We start from the raw sequence: 26,821 nt of genomic DNA on the forward strand, positions 1-26,821 counted from the left end.
ATTCATCATCCACGTGCTATATATTTGGTAAGAGAAATAAATTAAAAAATTATATATAATATATAGTATATGAGGATAATGAATATAATTTTTCTTTTTTATATGAGGAAGTCTATGTAGTTTGTTAAAAATATATTGACTTAACTAGGGAGCTCTACATACCCTTGAATATTCAAGGTTTTCCCCAACCCAAACATGTGGAATAAGGGTGTTTGGATACAAGAAGTTTAATCAACTTATCTCATTTTATTTTATTTAATCATTACAATTTTTTCAAACTTCCATACAAAAATAATAATAAATAATTCAACTTTTTTAAATTTTAAAACAAAAATAATATCCTAACAATATTTTATTTAATTTTTAACTTTTATCTCATTTCAACTCACTATCCAAACTTCCCGTATCCCCAACTTGAATGCTATGTTTGACCATTAGTTCACTTTGGGCAATTACAAATTCATAGCATTACTACTTGTATCAATTTTCCAAAGAAAGCCTGTCATACAATAGAGTATTGGCTAAGGATTATGTACTTTTCTTTATAAAAGGAAAAAAAACCCAAATTTTAGTTAGCTTAGTTCAAATGCATCTCACATTGAATAAACATTTTTTTTATTGAGTAATACTAGATACAATTATAAGTTTTACAAGTACTTAACACTTATATTAAAAAATAATAGAGTACATTATTACAAAAATTAATTATGTCACATTAATTCCATATTTACTATTTTTTAAAAATAAATACACAGCTCTTGTGCTATTTATATTATCTATAATTACAAATATCATTTTTCAAAAAATATATATACAAATAAATAGAGGGGTTAAATATAAAATTGTTCATTTTTTTAATTGAAATTTAACTTCCCATGATTTTAAAACTTAATAATTTGGAATGATTTTAAATTGATAAATTATAATTAATAATTAAAAAAAATGCTGAGGAAGATCTCCAAAATGGGGCCCAAATTGGAATATGTGTGTGGAATAATTCTTTTTGAAGTTGACTACATAGTTTCAAGGGCAGAAATAGAATCTCCAGCCCTGATTAGGTGACGTGTCAACAAACTAGCGTCTTAAATTAAAGTGGTGCGCTTTCACGCACACACACAGCCCTCTCTCTTCCCCCACCAAAATATTTTCTTATAATTCTTAATTTTTCAGAATGCGAAAATAGGAGGTAGTGGTGGAGAGCGAGAGAGCGAGCGAGGGCCATGGAAACTGCGATATGCGGTCGAGTTCCTCTTTCACCTAACCACGTCTTTAACCCTACCAAACAAGGTACCTCTCTCGTTCTTTTATTGGCTTCAGTTTTTATTTGTTAATGAAGAATTATTCGTAATTTCATCGTCGTAGCTCTGTCAATCCTTCGGATAAAATTTTCAAGACTGTTTATAATTTGGGTTCATTTCTACGATGTAAAGTTGTAAAGAAATATTTTAAATTTTCTTCCATTTTTCTTAAAAGAATCGTATCGGATTAATTGCAGGGGACAAGTATTCCAGTTATAAGCAATGCCCGAACCGAACAATTTTGATGACAGTATCGGCCGCTGGGCCTGGGAAAGGTGGTGGGTTATTGGAGAAGCCTACCATTGAGAAGACGACGCCTGGCCGTGAATCCGAGTTCGACTTGAGGTATAGCCCACCCACCCACACACAGTGACTTGCCATTATTCTCATACCGAGCTTGCCTTGAATAGAGCATCTTTGTGAAGTCCCAAATAATTAATTGTCGGACACTGTTAAATGGCAAATTTCTCAGAAAGGTTTAACTAGTAGGAAAGCGGGTAGTTTTAATTATCCAATTAATACTCTTTAACACAACTCTATCACACCTGGTGTGAAACGCGTTCTTAATAATTTGGGGCAACAAAATGGAAATTTCGATTGAAACAAGGTAAAGAAGAGATGTCATGGTAAATACCGTTATTCCTAAAAGTTGTTTAATTCGTACTTTAAGGGCAAAGCGCCAAGGTCAAAGTACTTTTACAAAAGCATACGTTAAGCGTGCTGTTTGACGAATTTCCAAGTGAGCTAAAAGCGTTTTTTTTCTTTTTCAGAAGAGTGAGCTATGTGTTAAAAGTGCCCTTTTTGTTGTTTTTTTTTTAAATTTATATTGTATCAGTTTTAACTATTACTGTTTGTCTGTAATATTAATTTAGATGAAGTAGATGAGATCGATGAGCTTATTAAGACAATGATGGCCGCCCTATGCTTAATGATGGGTATGATTATGTACTTTAGGATATTTTCTAAAGTACAAGAGAATTATATCAATTGCTATGTTCAAAGTTTATGTAATTTCTTGATCACTTGATTGTCATGTTGCATAATATTCACAAATTGAGTTTATAGGTTAAATATATTACTATCTTGCTTTCTTTATTGTATTTTATGAACAAATTTGTTATTATACATGTATATTTATGTTCCTTTTTTTTAAAATATGTCTTTTTATAAGTAAAAATATTATATATATATATATATATATCAATAGGAGTAATCAAGTACACTAGATGTATACAAGAAAACACCTAGCCTATACTAGAGAGCTCCTAATGACCTAAAAAGCCCGTGAAAAACTACCCAAAATACACCAAGCCTGAGTTGGAATGGAGCACACCTCCCCAACCCCAACCCCTTGTTTCCCGTAAGACTAAATCTCCACACGAAACTCCCTCTACAAGAACGTCTTCATAATGCCCTCCCTTTAGTCTTTCCTTGACTTGAGCTACCACCCTTAGCGTCGTAGTTGATTGCCCAAAAAAGACGATTTCACTCCCTGTTTTTCTTAAAACTTGATTTGGTTTCAAGTGAGTGGCTCGCCTCAATCGCAATGAGTAGTGCTTTAAATTGGTCTTCACATCCTCCATGTGAAAGCCCCACAATATGCTAAATCTCATCAACCTTATGTAGATCCCAATCCAATGGTGAACCCACCTGCTATATTGTTAATCAGAGGAAGAGAAATCAAGAGAACAACATTATCCCTAGACCCAATACCCAACTGCACTCCCGACCCTAGACATTCCCCATCACAAGGCACCAACAATAATCAAGGGCTTTGCACTTAGGCTCTAGGTGGCGTTTGTGCTTAAGTGCGCCTGAATTTCACCAACAATGATGCCTAATCACTTGCAATCTTTTGGAATCTCTCACTCTTTCCAGCTCTGACATGTAACCAACAGTTCAATAGAAAAGAATAACCAAAAAAAGCCAATAGAAATCTGAAAGTTAGAGGCGAGCAATGCACTTGTTTAAGCCTTCCAAACTCCAACATATATGTTGGTTGGACACTTGTCCTGCAGTTCGGAACAATGCCTTGAACCGTTGATCTATGAATACAACATTTAATTCTCCATCTATACAACTCTTGCAGAGTCTTGGAATGGTTGGATTTCAAGGCAGTTTCAGAATGTAGTTGGAAAGAGTGATGTTTTATTTTGTCTCTAACTTGCATCGTCATTTCCTTGTTGTCTGTAAGATTTGAACATTAAGTTCAGTGTATTCTTACAGATGCCTTTGTGTATCCGCACAAGCTATGGTTGGATTTCTTGTCCGGATTGTGTAGGGATGAAAATTTGAAGATAGATATGTACTACAAAACATCTTGGATAGGGTTTAAATGACACACTGCTATTTAGGTTTAAACTATTGGAGGAATCTATGGCGTTTTAGTTTCTGCATTATTATAGCTTTTAGAACCAATGGTTTTGTATTCATTGATTTGTCAGAGTTGAAGAGTGAAGTTATTTAATCAACCAGGCATGTCTATGATCAAGGTAAATACCAAATATGGGCCATCTTATTACTGTGCCTCACTGAAAACATTTTGATTCCTCACTGAAAACATTTTGATTTGTGATATTTCGTTGATGTTATTGCCTTCGAGCACCTGGGTAATTGCACAATCCCTGGGTATTTGCCATTCATGGCTGTGTTTTTTCAACTTTTTGCTTTATTTTTTTATTGTTTCGCATTTTTTATTTTTGGACTATTTAAAACTATTTCTCTATTTTTATTTATTTTTAAATGATTTTACTTTATACATGAATTGAAGGTTTGAAATTTTTATTAGTTTTTAGCCATTTGTCCACATTTGGCATGCTATGCTAGACTTTCGTTGAATGTTTTAACTGAAATATGACGGAGGGGAAAAATATCCAAGGAGTGAAATGATAAAACCGAAAACTTGATGAGCAAAAAGATAATAATGCAAAATCCAAGAGTGTTTTTGTATTTGAACCTTCAAAATAAAAGAAAGAAAAAGGGTAAGTGCCATCTTCTTCTTTGCATCACATTTTTTACCACATTCAAATTCACCTTTTGTCCAGCTATGTTAATGGAATAATTCTCAAGTCAATCTTTTCGGTACATTCGACAGTTAAACATCTTATATATACATTTGTTAAAAGCTTATTAGTTATTACAATGCATATACTAGATGAATTGGATATAGTCAAACCAATTCAAAATTGAGTTAATTTGGTTTTGAAAACTGATGCAAAACCACACTGAACTAGTTTTTTGGTCGGTCAAATACACTGCTAATGTGTAAATCTCGATTTTAGTAGTCTTATTGTTATTCTATTTATGCATCCACGAACTAATTTCATGGCTTCTCCACTGTGTTTGCCTATCTTCTCTTAATTGAATGCTATTTTTCTTGTGAGCTCAACTTCTCCCAGTTGCTCTGTGTTCGTCCTTGTATTGATGTAGTCCAAGAGCAAACCATCCATTTAGGTATGGGAATAAAAAGAAGGGAACAATCTTTTTTTATTGCTTCCAGGTTGTTGATTAAAGATACATATCAATAATCCTTTTCTTCAAATCATAAGAGAGGATTCAATTACGTTAATTGCTTTGAATTTCAGAAAATCTAGGAAAATGGCGCCACCTTACCGCGTTTTGCTGCACAATGACAACTACAACAAGCGGGAGTATGTGGTCCAAGTTTTAATGAAGGTCATCCCGGGAATGACCCTTGACAATGCAGTTAACATCATGCAAGAGGCACATCATAATGGCCTGGCGGTGGTAATCATCTGTGCTCAGGCTGATGCTGAAGAACATTGCATGCAACTGAGAGGTAATGGCCTTTTGAGTTCAATTGAGCCTGCCAGTGGTGGGTGTGAATAGCGGCATATCATCACAAAAATGCATGCCTGAGGCAACGCCTCTAATTTGTTTCTAGTATTAGAATTCTGTTCATATGTACATAAACTCCAAAAGTCCATACCAAGATGAACCTTTATTTTCATGTTTACCGAGGTATAAGACGTATCTATTGCTATACTTCTGGTTCAAATGGACTTTTATCATCTGTTTGTGGATTTGGTGGCTCTGGTCCTGGAACTGGACCACTCACGTGTCCCTTGCACTTGTCATGAAACACGTGTATCCCATCTCATAGTTGGAACTGGACCTAAGGCAAACCGATCAATTAATGTGTATTGTATTGAACTTTGAATGTTATTGCTTCAGATACTTCAAATTTTGGAGAATATTATATGCTCTTTACTTTGAATGCAAATATGTAACATTTTGGTTTTAGCACTAATTGATGCTATCAAATATCCAACATTTTGCTTATGGCACTGACATTCAATACCTAGAACGGTTCCCTCTTTCTCCATCTTCGCTAGCCAATTTTTTTAACTGGCCATTGTTTTGGTCCTCCACCTGACCCCGAAGATGGCCTTTCAGCATCTACCCCACCTAGTGAGCCATCAGTCCCAGTCTTTTGATCTGAAATTCCTGATATGCAAGCTGCCAGAAGCTGCGAAATGGCATCTTTGTTTCATCTCTTTTTGTGTGGGGTTCCATCGTTCTACTAGTAAAACATGGGATAGAAAACCACCACCACCTCATTTCAGTTCTCTACATTGAAGAGTTACAATGGTCCATTTAGTATATGGTTAAAAGATTGCCTTGGTTGAGTAAGTATGGGAGGTTCCTTATATGAATCATATGCAACTACAGCATTCCTCATTATTTTGCTGTTATCATAATTGATGTTTATTGGTAATTTAAACAGATTATAACTAATGAATCACGGAGGTGTTTGGCCGACAAGCTTTGTATTCTCCAAAAGAAACCAATTACTACAATAATAACCTTGCGCTCGAAAGATATAAATCCGTACAAGTTGACCTAATATAGTTTTCTAAGATCAATCCAAATCCAAATCCAAACCAAATAATTTAGGGATTGTTGGGGGAACAAGAGAGAGCGTGAGATTTGAAAGCATCTTTGTAGTGTCTGCAACTATTATCTGATATAGCAACTGTGCAATTGAACGATATGCAAAGTTTTTCGTTAAATTGGAATGAATGGGCATATTAGACACAGGCTTTGAAGCTTTTACAGGCCCGAAAAAAATGAAGCGTGATGAAACTAGCAAGGATAAATCAGTAAGTTGATACCTGAGCATAAGATATGAAGTATAGCAAATCAATGGCTTGAAAGAGTAAAAGATATACAATATTAAGAATGATGCACTGGAATCATCTAACCAACCATGGAGAGGGAAACAAACCTCTGATACTGCCCATCATCGAGAAAAATGGCTCTTCTTAAGGGCATTTTCTTTGAATATAAGATGCCCCATGCTCTTCATACCTGTGGATTGCATACGTAAGAAAAAGAAAATGAACTAATCCATAATATTTTAAATGTTTTATTACTGTTCAACACTATTTTTGCAAGCACGACTACAATTTTTCTTTCCAATCAAAAGGTAAAACAAAACAGAAGGGTTAAGATGTTCCTTTAAACTCTCCTACGCTTAAATACACTGTTCTAAGTCTACTCTTGAGGTGAAACTTACTCAGACTTGGAGAACCACATCTGCTGGAATGAACCGAGAGAAGCTAATATACTCCCTCCAATCCAAACACTGCAAGAATACTCATCACCAACAATAAGTTAGACGAAGCACCAGTATATGAATGTTGTATACAAACAAGAGCACAACTGAAGAAAGAAGACAAAGTGTATGGATCTTTAAAATTCCCAATTGTACAATATTTATATATATTGTATTATATTTTTCTTATAAGTATATCTTGTATTATATTTATTAATCTATAGGTAGAGTATGTCTTGTGTGACTTGGGTATACCGAGTCGTCAAGCAATTAAATTACCTGACATGACAGGCTTTTAAATCATTTAATGCAGGAATGGATGACACAGCTCAGCAGGACCAAAACCTTTGTTTTGAGAATTATATATGTTAGATGGTCAAAACTTGAAAGGCTGACTTCATCTGGGGCTTGACGTAGATGAAAGTAACATTAATTGAATAATTTGTCGTGATTAATTGAGGTTGAAAGGTAATAGATTCAACCTTACCACTGTATCTAGGTTGCCCTAGTCACAATATACCTAGTAAAACAAGTTCAAACATTTCTACATGGATTGGAGATCACAAACACTCAGTGAATCACTCAAGAAACACAAATAGTCCTCATGGAAGAATCAAAGTTAATAAATTTATCTGACAACACATCAGACATGATGAGTAGATATTGTAATATACGATATGTAGGTCGTTTCGGTTCTTGATTACAGAAACCTCACAGTAAGGAGCGTCTATTTTTTCACTTCTAATAAGTGTGATTGACCAAGTTCTGGACCATCTTCTGGAATCTTAACTGTCAACAGTGACTGTTCATCAGTTTTGGCCAATTGAGTGGGACATTAGGATGTACTCTAATCCCTCATACGCTACACTCTATTCATTTCGATATGATGGAGCTTTTCAATCAATAAAAGCTATGGGGAAATGGTGAACAAACAATTACTTTCTAGGAATTTAAACTGCAAGCGAAGTTAATGTTGTTGAATTCATAATATCTTCCATTCTGCCCATATTATAAGCTACGTTAACCAGACAGATTACACCCTCTTCCACATATGCTCACAAAGCTATACTATCTTTTCCTGCCGCAACTTAACCCCATTTTCACCAGCCCACAAGAAAGGGTGTGATGATGTCTTTCTCTTTTCCCCTTTTCATCAAAGGGTTACCTTTTTTTTTTTTTTTGATAAGTAATATTAAATTTTATTAATGAGAAGAAGGCGTAAGCCAGGTACACTGGAAGTATACATGTGAATACACCGTTTTAACAGGTAGAAAAAGTTACAAGGAAATCATGGAAGCTGAGACCATTGAACTCTAAAGCCATGGCCCACAAAAATAAAGTCTTCCATAAAAAACCCCTAAATTCTTCTATAGATCTTTCCTGGTCCTCAAAAAGCCTGTTGTTTCGTTCACTCCAGATGCACCATAAGATACAGATGGGGGCCATTTTCCATAGTGCTGCAATCTGCGCTATCCCTGATATCCCTCTCCAACTTGCCAATAATTCAGCTAACCTTCCTGGCATTGTCCATGCTAACCCCATCCTGCTAAAGAAATGATTCCAAGTGTCCCTAGCAAAATCACAATGTAGGAGGAGATGATCTACTGTTTCCCCACTCTTTTTGCACATACAGCACCAATCCATCATTATAAGACCGTGTCTTCTTAAATTATCAATGGTTAAGATCTTCCCAAAGGCTGCTGTCCAGACAAAGAATGCCGCCTTGGGAGGTGCTTTATTCCTCCATATACTCTTCCACGGGAAGTTAGGCAAAGGTGAGGCTGCAAGAATTGCATAATAAGAGCCTACTGAGAATTTTCCTTTCCGAGATGCACACCAAACCAGCTTATCATCAATTAATGCATTAGGGGAGATGTTATGAAGTAGGTTAAAAAACTCCACCAGCATGCTCATTTCCCAATCATGAGCCTCTCTAGTGAGATTTATGTTCCACACTTGAGTATCATGTGTAGTACCCCACGAGTCTGCCACATTCGCATCTTTTTCCCTCGCAATGCTGAAAATATCAGGGTAAGCCTCCTTAACAGCTTTATCACCCACCCATACATCATTCCAAAAGCTGATTCTCTGGCCATTCCCCATACCTAGCCTGGTGTTGCTAGAGAATACCCCACACCCTTTTCTTATATACTTCCATAACCCCCACACCATGTGCCCCCCTTCCCTAATTAGAGTACCAACCTCCCCTAGCACTTCCATACTTTACATCAATCACCCCTTTTCATAGTGCTTCCTTCTCGTAATTATACCTCCACAACCATTTCCCAAGTAAGACCTGATTAAACAGCCTCACATTTTGGACCCCCAAACCACCCACACGCAAAGGTGTGCACACCTTTTCCCGTCCAACTAAATGAAATTTAAACTCATCTCCTATGCCACTCCACAAAAAGTCACGTTGTAATTTTTCAATCTTGGAGGCAATGCTAGTTGGAAGGGGGAATAGAGACAAGAAATAAGTGGGAAGATTAGATAATGTGCTCTTGATAAGTGTGATCCTCCCCCCCTTGGACAAATATAGTCTTTTCCACCCAGCCAACCTGCGTTCTATTTTTTCTAGCACCTCCCCCTAAATTGTATTTGCTTTGAAAGATGCCCCCAAAGGGAGCCCAAGATACTTCATTGGCAATGAGGAGACCCCACACCCCAAAATACTAGCCAACCCCTGAATATTACTCACATCCCCCACTGCCACCATTTCTATCTTCGCTAGATTTATCTTTAAACCGGAAGCCGCTTCGAAACATCTTAAAATGGCCTTCAAGGATTGAATATGCGCTACATTATCATCACATAACAGCAGCGTATCATCTACAAATAAAAGATGAGAAATAGTAATAGGCCCATTGCCCACTGAGAATCCTGAAAAGAAACCACCTGCTATAGCGGCCGACACCATCCGACTTAGGGCCTCCATCACAATCACAAATAGTAAAGGAGATAGTGGGTCTTGTCGTAACCCCCGCGAACCATTAAAGAAACCCACAGGTTCACCATTTACCAAAACTAAAAATCGAGCTGTAGAAATACAATGACGTATCCATCCCTTCCATTTTTCCCCAAAACCACACCTTCCCAAAAGATAGAGCAAGAAGTTCCAATTGACATGATCATAGGCCTTCTCCATATCCAATTTACACAAAATATCCGGGATCTTTGACTTAAGCCTGCTGTCCAAACATTCAGTGGCTACCAAAACCGAATCCAGTATTTGCCTTCCTCGTACAAATGCATTTTGAGACTTCGAAATGATCTTATCCAAGACCGTACTGATTTTGTTGGCCAAGACTTTTGCAAGAATCTTATACACACTGCCCACTAGACTAATAGGCCTGAAATCCTATGCCTCTCTTGCACCCGGTTTTTTGGGGATGAATGCAATGAAGGTAGTATTCAAACTCTTCTCAAATTTACCAAAAGTAAAGAACTCCTGGAAAACCAGCATAATATCCTCTCTTACCACCTCCCAACAAGTCTGAAAAAATGCCATAGTAAAACCATCCGGCCCCGGAGCTTTGTCTTTGTTTAATTTCTTGATGACTTGATGTACCTCCACTTCTTCGAATGGTCTTTCCAACCAAATCATACTAAGACGATCAATGGTATCAAAAGCTAACCCATCTACTGTAGGCCTCCATGCAAATAGTTCTTCCAACAAATGCTCAAAATGTCCAGCTACATAGTCTTTTGATTTTTGCTTGATCAGAAACTACCTCACCATCAATGTTCATGGACTCGATTGTATTGAACCTTCTATGGGAGTTTGCCACTCGGTGAAAAAACTTTGTAGATCTATCTCCCTCTCTTAGCCACAAAGCCCTTGACTTTTGCCTCCAAGAAATCTCCTCCATTAATATCAACCTTTCTAGTTCTGTAACTACTTGCCCTTTTCGACCTTCCTCATCTTCCACACCCTCTAAACTTTGTAGCTCTTGAAACAAGGATTTCTTCTTTGCTTCTACATTACCAAATACCTGTTCATTCCAAGTCTTCAAATCCCTCTTTAAGGCCTTCAACTTTCCCGCCAATACCTTGCTCGGGGTGCCCTGCATTTGATACGAACTCCACCATTGCCTGATCAACTCCACAAATCCCTCGGATTTTAACCACATATTCTCAAACTTAAAGGGCCGTCTGCCCTCCGGTATTCCCCCACAATCTAACAAAATAGGAAAATGGTCCGAGCATAACCGAGTGAGTCTTTTCTGACAAGAGTCTGGATATTGTATCTCCCATGAAGGAGATATAAGGAATCTATCTATTCTTGACCAGGCGTGGTTGCTAGACCAAGTATATCCACCTCCCAAGAGAGGTATGTCCATAAGTCCCAACTCTGAAATGAAGTCTGAGAATTCCCCCATAGCATGATTTTGCCAACCCTCTCCTGACCTTTCACTTGGAAATCTTGTCACATTAAAGTCTCCCCCTATGCACCATGGCATCTCCCACCATGACCATAAACCTGCAAGCTCATCCCAAAGTAACCTCCGTTCACCCTCTAAATTAGGACCATATACCCCAGCAAAAGCCCACTCAAAACCATCTTCTGAATTTTTAAACAAGCAACCCACAGAATATTCTCCCACACTCATCAATGTTCTCTACCACTCTTTTGTCCCACATGACCAAAATTCCCCCCGACGCCCCATCCGAAGGTAAATACACCCAACCTACATATTGGCATCCCCAAATACTCCGAATGGTTCTTCTTGTGATTTGTTTCAATTTAGTTTCCTGCAAACATATGATGTCTACCTTCCATTGCCTAAGTAATGATCTTATTTGAAGGCGTTTATTGATGTCATTCAGCCCTCTTGCATTCCATGTCAGGATTTTAGGCAACATTAATCAACTAATCCAGCCCTTCCTCTATGACGCCCCCTACTCACGCTCCCCTCTCTACCTTCATAATTAAGAGACCAAGTAAGCCTCTTTAACTCCCTATTTTCCTTCACCCCTGTTCCCCTTTTTTGGTGTCCCGTCTCAATGGCAATAAGGAATGCCTTGAACTGTTCTTCGTATCCTTTACAAGATATCCCTATCCAATCTTGAAGCTCCTCCACTTTTTTTAGAATCCAATCCGGTGGAGTGTCGGGAGGAATACTCCTTAAAGGTGTGAGATCACCTTCTGGGCATCCCTCTCCTTCTTCTGTTACTCTAGAGGGCTCACATAAGAGCAAAACTTCTTCTCCTTCAGCCTCCCCCGTTTCCTCTCCCTTCAACTTCATACTATTTTTATCACAAACTTCCACTTGTGCCTCTACATTCTCCACCTCTTCAAACACATCCCTCGACACCAACTGACCCATCTTCCTAATGTTATTCGTGATAACGATTTTCATTTTTTTTTTTTTTTTATAAGTAAAAGATAAATATTATTGATCAGAAGAAAACAGGCATGGCCCGTGTATACATGAAGTATACATCAATAAGGATTTTCATTAAAGAAGCCTTATGGATAAAAAAAATGCTGCTTTTAAGGGTGCCTTAAGTCTTCCAAATATTTATAATTTACTTGTAAAAAAACAAAAAAAGTCTTCCAAATATTTCTCCAAAGAAGGGATTGTTCTCTCATTGGATGATAACCTAATAGAATGACCAGATAGTAAACTTCCCTTTCTTAGAAGGGCTTCAAAGGGCCTTTTCTCCATCACCAATTCTTGGTCTAGAAGTGTGCAATAGATTCATTTTTTTAAAGTAAATAAATGTACAATAGAATACCAAATTTGTTAATAACATCAGTTTCCCAGACTTGGGCTGCACTTAACATTCCATTGCAGGGAACCGCTAAAAAATTTCATAAGGTTAGCTACTGAGACTATTTACTCCTGTGCAATTCCATACACTTCTGGAAACGCTTCTTTGAGTACTCTATCACTACCACATAGGTCATGTCAAAGTTTTATCTTCAATCCATCACCCATCTCAAGACGAAGATGTGGAGAGAAGACCCCCCATCCACTTTTAATGTTTTTCCACAAACCTATGTGATCCATGTACCTTGTTGGTGCCCCCTACATCGTTCCACGAAGCACACCTTTTTTTTTTTTATACCGCCACAAACATTTTCCTAATAGGGCCCTATTGAACACCATCATTTTTCTTGATTCTCAAACCACTGCTCGAGATTGAGGAGCTTACTTTAGCCCAATTTACTAGGTGAAATTTGAATTCTTCACCTACTCCACCCCATATGAAGTCACACTATAGCTTCTCTATCCGATTTGCCACACTTGTAGGAAGGGAAAACAGGGACAAGAAATATGTACGCAAATTAGAAAGAGTGCTTTAGATCAAGGTGATCCTCCCACCTTTTGAAATTACATTTTTGTCCAACTAACCAATCTTGCTCCATTTTCTCAATCATCTTTCATCAAAGGGTTGGACGAGCCAGTGAGTAATTTTACAATAATGTTTACTGAGTCTTTTTTTTATTAGTACGTTAATGATGCTTACCCTGATATGATGATTATAGTCCAAGAATATTTTATTTTAATTTTCAAAAAGAAAAAGTATAATATATATTTTATTTCCTTTATTCATTAGGCAATGACAACACTTTTGATAGAAAAACCAACATGGGAAATGCTACCTAGACCAAATCTGAATGCGAAAACCTCTTATCCAACATCATTAATGAAGCTAAATAGGCCATATGAAATCATTCTTGTGCAGTTGCATGGGTACACAGTGCATATCTATGCATATACACCCAAACCATGGAGAGAGAGAGAGAGAGAGAGAGAGTACCATCTTACCTGAATCTCCTTTCTGTTGCATTTCCACTCGCCAACACTTTAACTCTAGCAGCTTGAGGAGACTCCTACACATGCAGGATGCTTTCTCAAAAATGCAAAATATCCAAACCTTATGCTATGTTTGGTTCGAGAAATTTTTAAAAAATCCTTCTTTTATACTCCAAAAAGAATTTTCAGCTCTTGAAATTTTTGCCATCTAATCATTTGCCTTGGGTTTTGGGACAAAAAAACACAAACCCAAATAACTTTAAAAAAATCCCATCCAAAACATTTCCTAAATTTTATTTTTTATTCAAACAGCTTTTTGGTCTACATCTAAAAATTTTTAATTGAAACAACTTGTCATTTATTGCTACCCACTTTCAAAACCCAAATACAAAATACATCTCAAAATTCTTTCAAGAATTTCAAAAATTTAGAAAGTTCTCATTTTCCAAGCATGCTCCAAAATTCTTCATGACTTTCCTCAAGTGTGGCGTGAGTGATAGTATGAGAGAACGGAGGGGATCCACAAAATTAAAACTCCAGGGAAGATTGCAGATGATAAGCCTACTGCAAAATTCTTGTGTACTTAGGCTCTGCATACTTTCATTCACTTCAATAAAATTTACTTCTATAAAAAAAAAAAAAAAAAAAAAATTAAAAAAAAAAGATTGAACCAATTTATATATTTATTCATTAAAAAACAAATACCAACCAGGGAGGGAGTTCATGTACAGAGGGAAGGGGAAATAAGAAAAAAAAAGAAAAAAAAAAAGGCTGTAGGTGATGATTCAGGAAAACAACATACTTCTAGCAAGTCTTTCTCAAGTCGTTCCTTCAACTGTTGCATTGACGTCGTGCCACCAGCAAGCTGTAAAAAAGAGAAACAGCCAAATTAATCTGAAATGCTCCAAGTTACTTTTTTTGATAAGTAATAAAAGATTTTATTCCCAAGAAATAGGCATAAGCCCAAGTACACAAGACGAATACAAAGGAAATACCTACTACTTTCCAAGAACAAAAGGAAAACTAAAACAGAAACAGGAAAATGTCTTCTGTTGCAACTTTAGCCCACATTCTCAAAGTACTAAAGAAGAAATCCCTAAGATCTCCCAATGATTGTTCTTTGTCTTCGAAGCATCTCCCATTCCTTTCAAGCCATAGACACCACATGAGACAAGAAGGAATCATCTTCCAAACATGAACAGCATTCTTACTACCCTTCAAACCTTTCCATCCTGCCAATAAATCCACCACTTCCTTAGGCATTACCCAAAGAAAACCAGCCCGATTCAAAACCTCATTCCACAAGAACCTAGCCACTTCACAATGAAGAAAGATATGATTTACAGATTCCCCATCCTTCTTACACATAACACACCAATCACCAATGAATATACCTCTCCTTCTAAGATTTTCAGTAGTCAACACTTTGCCTAAGGAAACCACCCAACAGAAAAAAGCAACCTTAGAAGGAACTTTCACTTTCCAAATGTTTTTCCAGGGAAATTCACATCTCCTGTGACAGGTTAATAATCTGTAAAAAGGGGAAACTGAGAACTTAGCATTTCCTGCAGGAATCCACAGCATGCTGTCCTCCCTACCAAGCATCAACTTTGAACTATAAATTCTTTCCAGAAAAGCCTTTACATCATCCACTTCCCAGTCATTAACATCCCTGCTAAAGAAGACATTCCACTGAATATTATTACCAATGCCACAGAAAGACTTTCCTACAGCTGCATTTTGATCCCTAGCAATCCACCACCATGGCCTCCCACTTAAATCGCAGTTTGATCCTAAGGGGGAATCGAACCTGTGACATGGGGCTCATGCACACAAGTTCACCCTTACCACTTGGGCTACCCACGGTGAGGTAATTTTTTTTTTTTAAACATTTTCTTATGGGTAGGGACTATTGACTTGAATGGGCTAAATGTCCATGATTTCTACTTTCAGTTGTAAACCCTAGTTAAGTACTTCTTGTGTACTTAGGCTTTGCCTCCTTTATGAATAAAACTTCTTGATTACCTATTAAAAAAAAAAAACTTAAAATGAACTCTAAGTTTTCATTACCTCATTGCACTTTATAATTTTAAAAAAACATTAAAAGACAAGGATATAAAAGAATATAAGAATTTAACAAGTGGGAAATATATCCTAAATAAAAACTTGAAAAATAACAAGACACATTGACTTTACCAGTATACTACTAAATAGCTCTCTCCGAATGTCGACATCACACTTATTTATGCTCTCTATGACCTGAATACATTAAAAAAACTTTAGTAAACCATGAGCAACTAAATAAACAATTAAAGAGTAAAGAAATGCATGTTTGTACGAATAAATGGAGCTTACCATTTGTGGCAAACCTCGAACAGAATGAGCAGTCTCGGCATAATTCTCCATACCAGGAATTGTCTAAGATTTACATCAATAACAAAATTTAATGTATGAACGCGTACCAAAATTATTGAAGGGAATATTGAATTACCAAGAAAACTAAATAAGCAGATAAGACCATGAGATCTACATATCAGTTCACTACTTAGCACATGTCTATTAACAATCTCACTAATATTTGAGAATTAGATATTAATTAAACATGTAATGTTCAAGAAATGACCAGTGATCTAAGTGGTCATGAAATGAAAGTTCAGAGAGGTTAGCAGGTACAAAAGAATGGTATGGGGAGAGGGTTCATCAACCAAATGTGTTTACTTTGTCAAAAAATACAAAAAACGAAGTTTTTTTTTTTTTTTTATAAGTTAAATACAAAAAACTAAGTTCAGATTAACTTCTAGTGGAAAGGAGTTAAAAAATGTCATATCTACAAACCGAGGAAGATTATATGCATACTTGGAATAAATTAAAATGCAGAAGAAACTGTTGTAATAAAGAAAACTTCTCATCAATTAGATGGTGTTTACAGGTGAGCTATAGAGAATCGTCCTCAAAGAAATAAAAGCTGGTGACTCCACTGCCATTTGTAAGAACTGAAAGCACAAAACCTGGCACCCAAGGTAAAGAAAGCATACAACAAGCAAGCCTCCCAGGACAAAAGTTAGACTACCCTCAAACAGTGTTTAAAATTTCCTGATGTGAATGGCAACATGTCCATTGCTGTAGCCCATAAAGATCAAGTTTACAAAATAACTAAACCCTTTCGCCACCTTTGTTGAACGTTTTCAGGATCACAACAATTAGACCAACCCACAACTTCGAACTGCATCCACATGCAGACAAAGCCATGTATTTTTCTGACTAGTACTTCACTACATGACTTATCTTTCAGATTCTTATCAATATAAAAGAAACCAAAACAAGTTAAAAGAAGGAACCTCACATAACAGAGAACTGTTTGGATTTTTACAGGTAGAAGCCAATTAGCCAATAAACAAGTAAAATGATTGCCTCAGACCCATAAAATCATAGCATACAAGACAAGGTTCATTTTTAAAGACAAATATTATAACTCTCAACTGAAAGGAAAAATAGAATACAATAGAACCAAAAGATACACGGAAATTTCTATTTTATGTGCAAAATATAAAAAAACTTGATATTTGTACATTTGCAAGCCACTCACCTGGACCAGTGATGGATTAAATAGAACATCAGGAATCTTGAATCTGTCAGATCCAATTTCAATTGTCCTATGTTATAGAACCATGAGATTACAAGATGGAAAACAACGCACCACGTAATCTGATTGCTGTAACAAAAATATAAAGGACTTACTGGCCGTCAGGAAGCTCATATGGCGTCATTGGGATGTTCGAATAAGCACTTTCTGTACCAAGGATCCCATATCAGACTGCTTGGTATGATCAATGCTTTTCAAGCCTCAAAGATAAAGCATTTCAAAAACAATGTAGATTTGGTCTGATTAGCACTAACAAGATTGTCAACGTTCAATCATTAAAGAACATGGCCAATTGAATATCGTCTATCACTGATGTGAAGTACTGATTAATGGCGTCTTGGGTGACTACGTTTTCCAAGATGATATTTAATTAAGTTGGGAAAGAATTAAGTTATCTCAATAGTTCTTAAGTTTGGTTCATGGCCCTCATACCCTAGAATGCAATTGTAGCATATAAGTATGCCACAAAAGGAACCTTTTAGCCTAGGAACATAAATTCATCTTCTCAAAAGCCCATAATTCGAGGTATCAAATTACATTTTTCTCAAACATATCTGCTAGACATGGCACCCTCGACTCTTGAGTACATTTATTCAAACAATGAACAAACTATTGGAACTCATGTCAGCCACATTGGATCCAGCCTGTATCCACAAATGTTTAAGACCTATCATCTTCCAATGGCACATAATTGAGACTAGATAGTGCTTTCATAGAACACTAATATTCCAACCCCAAACTCTAGAAAAATATGGTTACTGGACCTATGGCAACCTTTTTAAGCATTGAGAAAAACATGAAAAATGTAGTTGCAGATTTTTATGAAATGCTATGAGAAACACTTATCAAGAAAAAATAAATAAATGCTACATGAAACATTAATATGCACTACATGCAAGAAGATATGTCAACCAATAAGATAAGCATTCATAGGCCTGCATATATTAAAAAAAAATGAAAAAAGAATAGATGGACAACAAAACAGAGTTTAAAAGCAGTTGATCATGTACAAATGGAGGAACACAAACCATCATACGGAGTATCTGGGGCACGGCAAACACATTCCTTAATATCACTAGCAATTACCCTCTGCAATAAGAAAATAATCAGCAAAACCCAAAAAAATTAGAAGTGATACTCCAAGCAAATAGAATATAAATTATACAACACCTCAATAAAAACTCATGACCAATTACAGAACCTGGGAGTAGAAACTGTAGCTTTCTGTTGTATTTGGAATATCAAGGTCTACTATCTGTGAGATTCAGGAAAGTTAAAAATGTCCAAAGAATGACATCAATTAATCAAGATAACGGTTGCTCCTGATGAAAACATAGAAAAAGGCACATAACTTAGTCTCAAACAGAGAAGTATATCAATACTTTTGTAATAAAATGTCTGGTATGATAAGAACAGTAGTCAAGGTATGGAATGATGCGGCTCTCTGAGATAATTCAGCTCTAGTCTCATCAACCATTAACAATTTTGTATTTCAAAGGCCTTTGATTACAATAGCATGTCAGATTATATAAATGGGAACCAGATGATATTCTTGGGTCAAAGTGAACCACGTTTCAGTGCTAATCTCCCCATTTGGACCAAGTAAATATGGTGTTAAAGAAACCATAAATTCGTAGTGATTAAGAATTATGTTTCTGTCCAAAAAAGGGTCTTACATTGGCCATCTCTCATAAAGCTTGCAAGCAACCTGACCATGGAGATATTACGATGTTGTGGTTCCATGCATAGCAAGAAATCAAGACAGAGGAGATGAGGGAAGACATGAGATTGAATTATGACACTTGTCAACTCCATACCACAAACAAGAGAACTGTATGAATTATGTCGACAAAAAAAAAAAACTACTAATCAAATTATTCAATACCTGAAACTCTCCTGGCCGTATTTCCTTTCTCTTGAAAGAATATCTGGGTTTTATCTGCAAAAGAATAAAATGAAAACATTTTGAGAATAAAAAGAAAGGAAAAGCCAAGCAATTAGATCATCTTTCAAGATAAAAACTAATTATAGCCACTTACCGTGATACCTTTGCTTCCCAAACTTTTCATCAAGCAATCACTAAGAAATTCTCCCCCAATTGGAGAAGATACAACAGCCTATAGTAGCAAAGACAATAAACAAGGCAAAAGATTCTGTTACAAGCTAAGTAGAGCTTTATTAAAATTTAACATGGTAAGACAGGTGAATGCTAATTTCATCAACCAATTTCAAGTTGTCCCTTTGTGGGGGGGGGGGGGGGGGGGGGGGGGGGGGGGGGGGTTGGGGGGGCGTGCTTATAGACGTATAAAGTGATCATAATTTTCTAAAAGATAAGCTTATATAATCATGGAGTAACATAATTGTGTGGAAATACGGAATATGTATTCAAAAGATGGATGCCAAAACTTATCGATCAACAGGCCATGTTAACAGATACAAGATCCACAAACACATATGCATGTGCACACAAAAAAATTATAAGTATGAACACAAAATGATACCAAACTTCTTTCATAGGACAACCATAATGACATATACTCATGACTCATTGAAGAGCACATGTATACATACATGACCTACGCACACATGTACATATGGACAGATTATTCTTGCAAATAGATAAGACACTAATTTATTGACAAGTGATCATAAATATCATGCCCAAATAAAGATATCAAGGAACGCAACAAAAGGGAAGGAAAAATTCAATTACAAACTTACGCGTGCACTTACCCACACATATTGAACTAATGGATCATTTACTAAAAATGGACAGAAATAAGATCCTCTCAAAACCCAGGACATATATGAAGATGCAGCCATCCTCTAAGGGTATGTTTGGATAAAAGACCAAACATGAAAGTCAAAAGATATTTCTTTAGTAAAAAACAGTTTCATTCCCAAACATACAATATCTACAATGTTAAAACTCCTCAAAGATTTTTCACTACCCAAAACTCAAAAAATCATATTCAAAATAACTTTATAAAAACAAATAAATAAATAAAAATCAGATGCAATGCCACCACCCTGTGGTGGCCTGGGTGGCCACCCTAGCCACCGCTGGCAACCCAGATCGGGATACCATTGTGGCTAAAATACTCTGGCCAACATGAAAGCCTGATCTGGACTGCCTCGTGGTGGCTAGAGTTTTCTGGCTGCTATGGTCAGTGGTGGCCAGAATGTTCTACCCACCACAACGGCCCAATCTAGGCCAACTATGGTGGGCAGTCATGAGTTTCATAGCAAGATTTTTTTTTTTAAATTAAATTTTTTTAAAATTATCTATTATATGATCTCTTAGAACATCTCTTAAAAATTCTCACATTCAAACATAGTTTTAAATGGGCCCCACAACTTTTTAAAACTCTATAAAACCATCATTTTTAAAAAGTTTTAAAAAGGTTTCACACTATAAAACCTTCATGAAACCATCTCACGTCCATACAAGCCCTAAGAGTCTCATGCACAGAAATTGGATAAAAACTAAGTTTGGTTGTCTGCACGGTTAAACTATGTATACTCAAAATAAAATTTTGTAAGAAGCCATTCTTGCACTGGACTGAAAATTGAGGAATACCTTCTGAAGAACATAACCATCATGCACTGGGGCAACCGTAGTTGATCCTCCACCACTGAATCAGTCAGTAATTAGAAAAAGTATTATAAATTAGGTTTTCTTCAAGTATAGATCAAGAAATGTCAAAAAAAGGACAAATCAATTATCAAAATACAAGTGAAAAGAAGAATTCATAACAATAGCACATTAAATGTACTCATCAACCTACAAACAAGGCAAGAAAGAATGCAGCCAATATGAAAGGGATAAAGCATCAATCAATAAGTCATTTTCCTAGTGCTCTGATATTTTGAGAATCTATTTAATCTCTTCGCAAATTGTGCTGAAACCTTTCCAGAACATTTAAAATTCAGGGTTCAAACTTTCAATACCTTGGCAATAACAAGTATATTGCACATGAAACCAAACTGCAGAAAAGATTGGATGATCTCCCAATTAATAGGAATCGAAATATGCTGGTAGACATATTAACAATAATATCAATTCCCTTAAAGAGGTATTTTATGTAAACCACCTTTAGGAGCTTAAAAAATCAAACACTTATCAAAGAGAAAAAATAAAATTTAAAACATCATTCGAAAGTGTACTTATGATTATGGTAGGTAGGTACAGCAAGTATATAAATAGATATGTGATCACAGTATATTTTAGCTCCTTAGTTTATGTTACAGCCTAGCCAACCACCCATTATCATCCACCATGGCTTACAGCATGGTGTGAGCGCATTGCTGTCAAATATTCAATACCCCTAACCTTTTGAGCTCATATACGTGTTAAAATATCTATCTTTTCATTGGTTTCTTCTTCAGCTTTGAGATCTTTTTTAGGTGCCTTGCCTAACCATGTAACCCAACATAGGAAAGCAAATTCAAACATTTTCCATTCAACCCATAAAACTTAACAAAACGGTGAAAAGAAAAAGTGACCCTGGGAATTCGAGAGAAAAGGTCTGTGTTCACTTCAGAACCTCAAGATAAGCCCCAAGCAACACTCAAATTCAATAATCTAACTTCATACCAAGAAACATCGCAAAATAATTGCAGAAATGTAATGCAGATATGATATACAAAGTGGCTTCAACTAAAGGGGACAGACATAACTCTTGCATGTAGATAGAAAAGAAATGGCATGGAAACTAGTACTGGTACTCAATAACTACATATGTCCTACCTGTCAACAACTAATGAGGTAGCACGTCCTGATGCAAAAGATGTGAGAACCTGGCATCAATGAGGACTTCAATCAATCACCATACTGACATGTCTCGATAATAGGAGGGAAAGAGCATATCCATAACCATAATTAAAGTGCTACAAGTTGAAGGGAGGTCACAAATCCATAAGGGGCATACAGCATTCTTGGCCAAAAACAATGCGGGAACCTTGTACTTTTCAAACATAAGCTCTGCCGTCCTGTCAGATACATGACAATCAAGCCCTTTTACTAAACGTAAGGTAATATGCTAAAAAATAATATACAAATACTTAATAAATATTAGTTGTCACTAAATGAATAAACCTTTATTGATTAGGTTGGATACAATTATTCAGCATCAAAAAATATATGAGAGATTTCAGTAAATAGGTGATAGTTGAAGAAGAAAATGAAGGAATATAGCTTTATGTGGAGAAGCTTTAGTTTGTACGGATTTTGTACAGAAATGGAATTCTGTTCTTGAAAAACACAACTGCAATGCACTTATGTGTAACCTTAAAGTGCTGTAACGACCATATCCACTTTCTATGAGATGAATATCATTTTTCTGGATAAAAAAGGTTGAAACAATACTAATCCCCCATATTAACATCATCACCTCCACAAAACTTATGGTCTTTTTGCTTAAATTTATCTTCAGAAAAAGCTTCTGAAGAAAGATTGTCTAATGCTCCAACTATGACTCTATAGCTCCCTTATCAATTGAACATAACCCACCTGAGGCAGAGAGTGCAAAGGTGCGCTTTGAAAAAGCTTTGTCCAAGCTTATTCACAATGAAGTCAGTACATGGTGGCTGTTGTCATTCCAGACAAGTACACATGCACTTTATTTGAAGACTGTACTTGAAAGCTACAACTCGATTTCATGAGTTGACCAGTAAACAGATACATTGACTGTTCTCTCACAATTAACAGCTTCAGAGATTAATTGTAGCAAAGCTACAAATAAGGGAAGAACCAAGACAGGTGTCCTGGACCATAACCAAGGAAAAGCAGAAGTTGCTGATAAGTAGCAAGTCCTAAGCTTTTTCTGCTCCCGGGAGGTTTGGGGGTAGAGATGAGAATTTTGAGTCGAAATGAAAGTTTAAAATATTAGTTTTTAGTGTTATTATTGTTTTGGGATTTGAAAAAGTTGTATTGAGATTTGAAAAAGTTGAATTGTTTATTATATTTTGTGTGGGAATTTGGGAAAGTTGTAATAATGAGATGAGAATTTTGAGTTTGAGTTGAGATTTTTGAATTACCAAACCTGCCGTTTCAGCTTTGACACAAGATGGCTTTTGGGTGAACTCCCAGTTTGATTTCACAGAATAAAAACAATAGGGGTACAAAAGAAAAGAGAGAGAGAAAGGGCTTCAGAGTTGAATGTTCTTAAAAGGCATATTATCATTATATTGGAACAGACCCTGTTGTTGCAAAAACTAAATCAGTATATTATGTGGATTTATCTCAAAAAAAATATTTTTTATTTTATCTCAAAACCATATCAATCACCTTTCTCTTTGTTGTTGGGTGTTAGAAGATGGTTCTGCAAGTAGCACTGGATGCTCTTTAGGATCTATCAACAGGCATTCCCTACAAGAAAAAACCAGTTATGACATACAGTAACACTATTTTAAAGAAAGGAAACTCAACATTATAGGATGGAAAGGAAGTACAAATTTCTGCACTGAAAAATTATGTTTTTTTCTTTGGGAAGTTTAAATAACTGACACCACTGATGGGTCCTGAACTCATAACAGACCCCTGCCTAATGCGCACGAGGAGGTGGTGTCTTTTGGAGCAAGATCACATGGGCTTGAGCTGATAAATGATAAGGAAATAAAAACAACAAAAGTGTTTAAATAGTATTAAATATTCGACAATTTCCAAGCAGTAAAGATGGCATGGTCTCAAATATGACATTCAATGAGAATTTTTTTTATTGGCACTAGGTGTCTAGAAACAGCATCCCAACTAATCTCGGGGGTACACAGGTTCTCGGCAATGAGTTTTCCGCAAATGCACTTCGGGTAATTCAAGGGAAAAATCCTCCAGTCCGATGGGCCCTAGAAATTGTTTGCACCCTAAACCTTAGACCTGGGGAGAGCATACCCCCAAACCTAAGGCCTTTACCACTTGAGCCAACCCCTAGGGGTTACATTTAATGAGAAAATATGTGGATAAGTTAATACTTGTGAAAGCATCTGGAGATTAAACCCAGAAAAGAGATGATTTTAATTTGCTAGCAAAGAAACATATTTGAGTGTGTGTGTGTGTGTGTGTGTGTGTGTGAGAGAGAGAGAGAGAGAGAGAGAGTTTTGGGAATTGGAAGAGAGATTACATAAGATATCTTTACCATATCTCCAAACTAGGATATATTATGTGTTCATCATTATTATCTACTGATACAGTATTTGTATGATTCGTAAGTTAAGCCATCTCTATGTCGTGAGCATATCACTTGACACAGAACTATGATCAATAAAGGACAAGTAGCCGGCCGTGATCCTCAGTAGTTACCTAAAAGCATGGTCCCATATGCTGTCAACTATATCCCAGTCAACAACAACTCCATCCTTTATGGGTGACAACACCTAATAGATAGCAGAACAGAGTGTCAAAACCTCAAGAAATGAAACAATCGAGAGATATTCATCAAAATCCCCATACAAAACAGATAACAACTAAAAGACTTACCTCCATATTATCCCGGCGAAAACCTAAGGCTTGAGATCCGACATACAATTTGCGTTTTCCCTTGGTTTTTTCAGAATCAACAGTCCTGACAGTGTTTTTAGAATCTACAGATCCAGATTTATTTTCAGTTTTTTCAAGGTCATCAACTTCCATTTGATCAATTGCTCCGACAACCTTAACAAGCATAGACATATGTCAACATAAAGGTGAACTAATATAGAACACAGAATACAGAAAAAATAAACTACTATTTACAAATATTATGAATATATTGTGCAGCTAACCACAATAGAATAGAATCAGCAGTGAAATCATATTAATGAAAATTCCTGTAAAAATGTCAACAACTGTGACAGTGTAAAGTAACCATGTCATCTAAGACACCATGTGTGCCGAAAGGCACAGCAAATAAGCAATCATTTCCATGCATCACAAAAACATACGTCCTGTTCCTACAAATAAAAGCAAAACTACACCCCCAAAAATCCACTTCATACGCGATATATGCATCATTAACTAAGCCAAGAAATTCGGTCACTGATTCCTTTGTCGTTGATCAATTCAAGGTATAGAACTCGCGAGGCTGAAACCCACCTCAAGCCTCCCTACCATTATTTCTGAGACATATATTGCAAGAATCACTATATTTTCCACAGCTGTCTAAATGACATAAAAAATGAAAATATTCCATAGTATTTCAACTTTGGGCGCCAGTATTATCCTACTCCGTTTGCTTTTAACTAAGCCCCACACAGAAAAGTATCCGATACCATGTACATCAGTAAACCACAACTCCTATTAATAGCCGAACTATAAACAGTTCCCCATTTCAACTTCCAAACCCATATAGGCAAATTCTAGAGAACTCAGCCCAGCCAAATACAACGATACGTAATTACATGCCATTTCAGAATGTTCTGTGAAAAGAAACAGCAAAATACAGCTCCAGAAGTAGCATGCATACTACAATGCCATCAATTAGAGAGGCACCGAAATACACTGAGAGCCAAGACTAGCTACGCAGAAGGCTCAGAAAGATGCACCTTGCGAATGAGTGAATGAAGTTTGTCACCCAAATTTTGACTGGGACGCAGAAACACTTACCGAAGGAAACACAGCTTTGGGCGCATCTTCGCCGGCGTAACCGGCTTTGCAGGTGTGCGAACCTAGGTCGATTACTATAGCCGATACCTCATCTGTAGACATTACAAAATTGAAATTCAAAAAAAATGAGAGAAAATTCGGTGGTGGGAAAATTCAAACAAAAAGTGAAAACAAAAACTAAAATTCAAGCACTCACCGCCTCCATACATAGCTGCCGAATTGACAGAGAGATATTTCAGGTCTGGTCTGGAGCTGGTTAGGGTTTTAGAAGACCGTCGAACCGCGGGAGAGATGAAACTCAAAAAGCATTTATGGAGTTTTGACCCGTAAAGGTGGATCTACTCCGGCTCCGACTCGTTGTGTTCGAGTTATCCATCACCCGTTCACCCGTTTAACCTTATGAATGCAGACCCATTTTCAACTCTACCAGGCTCATTTTCTGGATCGTACTCATCGTACAAGTTTTAAAACTAATGCTTCTTGAAATATATAAATATTGTATAATTATTTTAAAAAAAAGTTGAGAATGTTATTAAAAAATTATTTGTTTACGTGGGTCTTATATTTTTTTATATTTTTTAAAATAATTATATGATATTTGTATAATTACGGTTGCAGTAATCATTTTTAAACGCAAATGCAAAACTATTGAAATATTTTTTTTCACAAAAATGCCCCTGCCACGTTAGAGCACCAACATTGATCTAGCTAAACGCCATCCAAATGCAAAATTTGACTAGTTTGAGTTAAAAACGCCGGGCATTGGACTAGTCAAAATAAAAGAATTGAAGCTTTTAGGTACAGTAAAGCTAAAGAAAAAGCCATCTTTGACGAGTTACTGTACTCAGACCAAACCATTATTTTACTAAAAACAATTGCCTGTCTGCTTTCTTCCCTCCATCTGCTCAATGCCTCCTCTCCCTTTCTCCCTTCAACGAATCCTCTTTCCATTTATTC

The 26,821-nt window shown here is 36.4% G+C and overlaps 2 protein-coding genes across 9 annotated transcripts; one reads left to right on the plus strand and one right to left on the minus strand.

Annotated features, from left to right (window-relative positions):
* The first annotated feature begins 1,121 nt into the window (after positions 1–1,121).
* LOC122299045 (ATP-dependent Clp protease adapter protein CLPS1, chloroplastic-like) lies at positions 1,122–5,535 on the plus strand. The gene is made up of 3 exons (XM_043108889.1): positions 1,122–1,287; positions 1,496–1,643; positions 4,883–5,535. The coding sequence occupies exons 1-3, from the start codon at positions 1,221–1,223 to the stop codon at positions 5,145–5,147; spliced, it is 480 nt and encodes a 159-aa protein (XP_042964823.1). The 5' UTR covers positions 1,122–1,220; the 3' UTR covers positions 5,148–5,535.
* On the minus strand, positions 3,599–26,313 carry LOC122299044 (actin-related protein 4-like). Of its 8 annotated transcripts, none has more exons than XM_043108884.1 (21): positions 26,061–26,313; positions 25,865–25,956; positions 24,761–24,934; positions 24,584–24,657; positions 23,576–23,656; positions 22,164–22,278; positions 22,037–22,086; positions 20,867–20,921; positions 19,326–19,403; positions 19,172–19,225; positions 18,488–18,541; positions 18,315–18,375; positions 17,382–17,433; positions 17,230–17,296; positions 15,999–16,061; positions 15,840–15,902; positions 14,446–14,508; positions 13,656–13,720; positions 6,838–6,906; positions 6,547–6,629; positions 3,599–5,888 (listed from the first exon to the last, which is right to left on the minus strand). In XM_043108884.1, exons 1-20 carry the CDS (start codon positions 26,071–26,073, stop codon positions 6,584–6,586), a joined length of 1,389 nt encoding a protein of 462 aa, XP_042964818.1. In that variant the 5' UTR covers positions 26,074–26,313; the 3' UTR covers positions 3,599–5,888; positions 6,547–6,583. The 8 variants fall into 8 exon arrangements, 6 of the variants coding, with proteins under 6 accessions (XP_042964818.1, XP_042964817.1, XP_042964819.1 ...); XM_043108883.1 differs by lacking the exon at positions 3,599–5,888 and adding an exon at positions 6,070–6,433 and having other exon boundaries at positions 26,061–26,312; XM_043108885.1 differs by lacking the exon at positions 3,599–5,888 and adding an exon at positions 6,070–6,433 and having other exon boundaries at positions 22,218–22,278; positions 26,061–26,310.
* Positions 26,314–26,821: the final 508 nt, after the last annotated feature.

The sequence above is a fragment of the Carya illinoinensis genome, chromosome 16, assembly GCF_018687715.1.
Source record: "Carya illinoinensis cultivar Pawnee chromosome 16, C.illinoinensisPawnee_v1, whole genome shotgun sequence".
Classification (NCBI taxonomy): domain Eukaryota; kingdom Viridiplantae; phylum Streptophyta; class Magnoliopsida; order Fagales; family Juglandaceae; genus Carya; species Carya illinoinensis.